The following is a 5,750-nucleotide window of genomic DNA, read 5'->3' as shown; positions in this document are numbered from 1 at the left end:
TGCAGTGTAATACGATGTGTTCCACATTTTCTTTCACTCCACACCCCCTGCATTCTTCAATTTCGCTTTTTACCATTATAAACATTGTGCCGTTTAATCCTGTAGGGGAGAAGGGGGTAAATTGAGCCAGTGGGTAAATTGAACCACCCCCTGTAACCAGGCAACGCCTTATAGTTGTAATCACGTGACCAGAAATTATGCAAGCTCCTCCCATTTCTCATTGCCTGTGAAAGAGATGCTCATTGTGGTCTGGTAAGTAACATTTTTTACAAAAAAACGTTTTTTGCTTGTCAAAGTAAATTTTCTAGATGTCAGCTATATCGGCTGTCATGTCAAAATAAATGTATCCAGGTTTAAACAAATATATTGTATATGTGTTGGCAGCGTATTAAACCATGTGAGTCATTAAGCTAAAGATGACTGAATTTTAATGCTAGGCTATTTTTTCTAAAATGGTGGCTATGGGGTAAAGTGAACCATGGGCCTTGGGGTAAGTTGAGCCAGTTTTTCAATGGAGAAATGAATGAAAGTAGGCCAAGTTGATAATAAGAGCTCATTGTAGGCTACATTTAAAGTTGAATTTACCCTGTGTTTGATTGGTAAGATGTATGAAATTGTATCACCATTTGTATGATTACTTTTCCTTTTATTAACATGTTAAAAAAAAATCAATCAATTCAATCGAAATTTATATAAAAAATATTTGAAAAACTAAACTTGTATTTGGTTTGTTATTTATTGTTTAAAGTTACCTTTAAGATTTGTTGTAGGTATGCCCAGGTTTGAACAGGTATGCCCAAGTTTGAACAGTGGTTCAATTTACCCCCTGACCTGGATCAACTTACCCCTAACCAAGTTGAGCCACAAAACTTCTTTTTTTTTAAGAAGTAATATTTTCACTGCACTTGATCAAATATGAATTCTTATCATTGCCATTGATAGGAGACATCCTGAATTATAGGCAGGGGTGCACACAACTTTCTCAGTGAGGTCCTCAGATGAGTACCTGGAGTCAGTGTTTGGTACTCCAGCTTCTGACCATTGTTAACGGGGGGGGGGGCGTCAGTGGAGTACAGCGCTTCACGATTGTTAACGGGGGGGGGGGGTGGCGTCAGTGGAGTACACCGCTTCGCGATTGTCAACGGGGGGGTGGCGTCAGTAGAGTACAGAGCTTCGTGACCGCGGCGCGTGTGAACGTTGTGTTCAGCTGTTTTAGCGCAGGGCTGCTGTACAGACCGACGTTAACAGCAGCCCTGTCTGTGCACACGGAGACCGACTCTGTCGTCCGGTGAACTAACCGCCTTCTGGAAAAGCTTCACATTTACGTCGGTACGCAAATGCACTTTGTGACACAAGTGACGGTACGCATTTCAGATTGTTGCCGCGCATGCGTACCTGCGTACCAGTTATGTGCACCCCTGGTTATGACATCATTAAGTGGCCAAAATCTGATCAGCTCATTTTCAGACAGGTTTTTATATAAATGGATCAGGACAAAAAGAGAGAGAATCTTTGTTCCTGAAACTTTCAGAGTCTCTTTCCACAGAGGGGACACATGTTGATGTAGAAGAGACATGAAGAAGAGACATGAAGAAGAGGGGACACATGTTGATGTAGAAGAGACATGGAGAAGAGGGGACACATGTTGATGTAGAAGAAACATGAAGAAGAGGGGACACATGTTGATGTAGAAGAGACATGGAGAAGAGGGGACACATGTTGATGTAGAAGAGACATGGAGAAGAGGGGACACATGTTGATGTAGAAGAGACATGGGGAAGAGGGGACACATGTTGATGTAGAAGAGACATGGGGAAGAGGGGACACATGTTGATGTAGAAGAGACATGAAGAAGAGGGGACACATGTTGATGTAGAAGAGACATGGGGAAGAGGGGACACATGTTGATGTAGAAGAGATGTGAAGAAGAGGGGACACATGTTGATGTAGAAGAGACATGAAGAAGAGGGGACACATGTTGATGTAGAAGAGACATGGAGAAGAGGGGACACATGTTGATGTAGAAGAGACATGAAGAAGAGGGGACACATGTTGATGTAGAAGAGACATGAAGAAGAGGGGACACATGTTGATGTAGAAAAGACATGAAGAAGAGGGGACACATGTTGATGTAGAAAAGACATGAAGAAGAGGGGACACATGTTGATGTAGAAAAGACAGGAAAAAGTGGATTTGTTTTTACGTTGTGTTACCTGGAATAGGTGCGACCTTTTCCCGAGCGACCCACAGGAAATCTCCCACGTTGAGGTTCCTCACATTGAACGTCACTCCGTTCCTCTGCAGCTCTTTGACCAGATCCTGCTTGCAGTTTTTGCTTCCGCTTCACAAAACACACCAACAGTTCAGGAAACACACACACACACACACACATTTATACGTTTGATTCACACAGTTTAAAACACACAGCTGTCTTACCCGGTTGTCTCAATGAAGTCCACACAGAGGATGATCTCGTAGGAGCCGGGAAGGAGACTCCATGAATTTGGGTTTCTGCTCGTTGACGGTACATTTTGGGGTTTTCCTGAAAAGAACATCCCAGGAACGACAACCCTCGGCTGGGCAGAGGAGGTCGGCCTCTCTGTAGGTCTGGAAAAAGGCGGTTCAATTCCTTTTATTGTATTTACAAACAGTTCAACAATACAAGTGCAATCATAAGACATAATGGAGATATTTCGATCTAAAATATATATTACTAATAAATCTACAATTGTTGAGAGTTCATGTATTTTACAGAAACATTACAAGCTAAAACACACAAAGAAAAGTCTACATATTGTCGTATATAAAAGTAGAATGCACCGTATTTTTCTGTATTTACTTTTTACATGTATATATTTGACCTATTTTTGCATTTTACTTGCACGTTTCTGTTTATTTTTGGACTATATTTATTCCTTTTTATGTCGTAAGTTGATGGAGGAGGCTGGGACTTAAGATTGTCAAAACCAAGACCACGTTATTTTGAATCTTGAATGTTTAAATGGTCTCTAAACACAAAATGTATCAGTCCAAACATAGGTCAAAATATATTGATATGAGAAACACAAACCTTTGACAAAGTGGAAATAATGGTGCGACTTAAATGCATTTCAGAGTATAGTTACATGTTGAGATAATGATACGTTTTTTTCCCAGAAGTTTTGAAGCACACTCACTGTATTCTCTCCTCTTCCTTCTCCTCTTCGTCATCATCACTAACAGTGAGGTCCACAAACCCCGGGCCACCCTCCTCTCCCTCCTCCTGCTCGTTTCCTTCACTCCTGGCCTCCTCTCTGTCTCCTTCTGGACCTTTAGTTCCCTCTAAAGACTCGAGGCGCTCCCCTAAAGCCAGACCCTCTTCTGTCAGAGAATACCTGAAGAGGGAGGAAGAGTGAACTACATTTAAACGAAAGGGAAGCCCCCGTTTCCACTTCAAAACACTCTGAATTGCTTTCCGCATAATCTGTTGGTTGCAAAAGGAGTTTAAGTCTCTCTGTTTCACTCCGATGACATGAGAGCAGGTTTTAACAATGTTGTTCAGGCTGTTCCTGTCTCTCAGTGTAAGGCTATTGTAGGGTATTTTAGCTCTGAGCTCAGGATTAGCTGAAAGGACTCCAGGAAGCTTATTTACAAGTTAACAGCGTTTAATAAAACAACGATACGATGATACAATGAAATTGCAAGAATGGTTGGTTATCCTTGATGGACAGCTGGGAAAGAGGGCGGCTTCCAGCTGGCTTCTCATTTTATAATCTGTAGGCTTCTCCTATTGTCTTAGCGTTGACGGGGGCGGGTCCAAGGCACGTCCTGTCGTTTTCTGATGTTAGTTTTACAATCTTCTAATATGTTGGTCATTTAAACATTCCCTAATAATAGTATTGCAGCGTCAATAAGTGAGGGTTAAAGACAGTGTGTTTAGTGTGCAACACCACGTGTCATTTCTCCTTAAATTCACAGAAACACAAAATTGGCTACATGCTAATGCTAACCGGAAGTTGACGATATTTACTCGCGAAAACCGGAAGTCGAGTGTGTGAACATCCGGTTTTCAGAATAAAGCAGCTTAAAATTAGAACAGTGTATTCATTTTAAGTTACGCCATATAAATATAGATTTTATTCCTTACACTATGGAAAAAAAGAAAAACAAATAAGGCTCTCAATGAATGCTTTGGTAAAAACGACAAAGAATGACCGGCCTGACAGAGAGAGAGTTCAGTTTGCGAAGAAGGTGCATTGACCCCGCTTCACAGCACACTCAGTATTCACATCGAATTTGCGGTGGTCGTCGAAAATGGTGCCCAAGTATTTATATGATGTGACAATTTCAACCTTGTCATTGTGTATGATTCACTCCTTAGGAACATCCTTGTGACGTCTTAAGTCAATTCCTGGGTTTTAGAGACGTGTGTGTGTGTGTGTGTGTGTGTGTGTGTGTGTGTGTGTGTGTGTGTGTGTGTGTGTGTGTGTGTGTGTGTGTGTGTGTGTGTGTGTGTCCTCTGTACCTTGCAGGGTTGTGGGTCTTCATCACCAGGTTCTTCTGGATCAGAGTGCTCACTGAAGACCAGGCCGTGTACTTACTGCCCAGATCTGGCTACAGACACATCAAAGTTAACTCAATTAAAATACAAATATTCAGGACGCTCTGATCAGGGTACCCTGTGCCGTCATATCAGTCAATAAATGGCCAATACAAAATTGTGCTCAAGCTAATTTTGTACCAAAAACATTAATATTTCATGCCGACAGACTCAACATTTTTTTGAATAAAGAGTATTATTAGGAAGTATTTTCTCTGCTTTTGACGACAATTTTTGAGTAATAATAATGGTTTATTGTTAACAGGACATCCCAAAACAAGTCCCTTTTTATATATTAGTTTCAGAACATCGGTGTGTTCATTTTCACTATATAATCTTCCACAAAGAACTCCCTTAATATTGAGTAGAATAGAGAGTAGGAGTCAGCCATCTTGTTGTTGTTTTTCAAAAATGGAATGCCTGGGCAAAGTTACCCAGAATGCATCTTCATTGTTGCCATGGCCACATCTCTACATGTGAGCATTGTGCAGAAATTCCAAGTGATGTCATGATGATGCTGTGATGTGCTTTGTGACATCTTCGATAGTTCCAAATGGGAACCTGCAAGGAGACCAGTTTGAGTTTTAAGGCATAGCATATCTTGGCTTAGCAGAAACCAGTCTGACGCTGACAACACCCCATGAAATTCTGTTTTTTCCCCGTGAGAAACAGTTAGGTATTACCAGTTGCTACTGTGTGTGTATCATTATCATCTTAAAAAAACATGTCCTGCAATAAGGAACAAGTGGAAATGGGAGGTGACTACGCTGGAGTTAGAAGGAGTCTTGGGGCAGTTCAAGAACAACTCAAGACCCTACATGTGGAAATGCAATCCATACAAAGACAGCTCAGCAGCTTTCCAGCGCTGGGGGAGCAGTTTGACGCTCTGAAGGCCGAGGAACGTGTCGTGCGCCGCAAATGTGCCTACCTCGAAAAAGAAGGGAGGCTTCTTAGTGAGAAGATCGAAAATAACGTTACCGTAGAGGCGATGTTCCAGGGACTAATCCAGACAAACAAGGAATTGGAGCGTGAACGACAGATCCTCGAGGGACAGATGTTTGACAAGCTAGATGAGCTGGATAGCATCGATGCTATCAAAGCTGAGCATGAAGCTGCACTATGTGTACAGAGAGAGCTCGAAGCACAGATTGAAGAGGTGCGTTCATCGATC

General features: G+C 41.8%; 1 protein-coding gene across 1 annotated transcript; it reads right to left on the bottom strand.

The window, feature by feature from the left end:
• Nucleotides 1-2,199: 2,199 nt before the first annotated feature.
• Nucleotides 2,200-5,108, bottom strand: LOC117476649 (crossover junction endonuclease MUS81-like). Its single transcript, XM_034123328.1, has 5 exons — nt 5,014-5,108; nt 4,505-4,593; nt 3,177-3,374; nt 2,437-2,607; nt 2,200-2,341 (listed from the first exon to the last, which is right to left on the bottom strand). The coding sequence occupies exons 2-5, from the start codon at nt 4,525-4,527 to the stop codon at nt 2,200-2,202; spliced, it is 534 nt and encodes a 177-aa protein (XP_033979219.1). The 5' UTR covers nt 4,528-4,593; nt 5,014-5,108.
• Nucleotides 5,109-5,750: the final 642 nt, after the last annotated feature.

The sequence above is a fragment of the Trematomus bernacchii genome, unplaced genomic scaffold, assembly GCF_902827165.1.
Source record: "Trematomus bernacchii unplaced genomic scaffold, fTreBer1.1, whole genome shotgun sequence".
Classification (NCBI taxonomy): domain Eukaryota; kingdom Metazoa; phylum Chordata; class Actinopteri; order Perciformes; family Nototheniidae; genus Trematomus; species Trematomus bernacchii.
The sequence above is the reverse complement of the archived record's forward strand: the minus strand, read 5'-3'. Positions and strand labels throughout refer to the sequence as shown.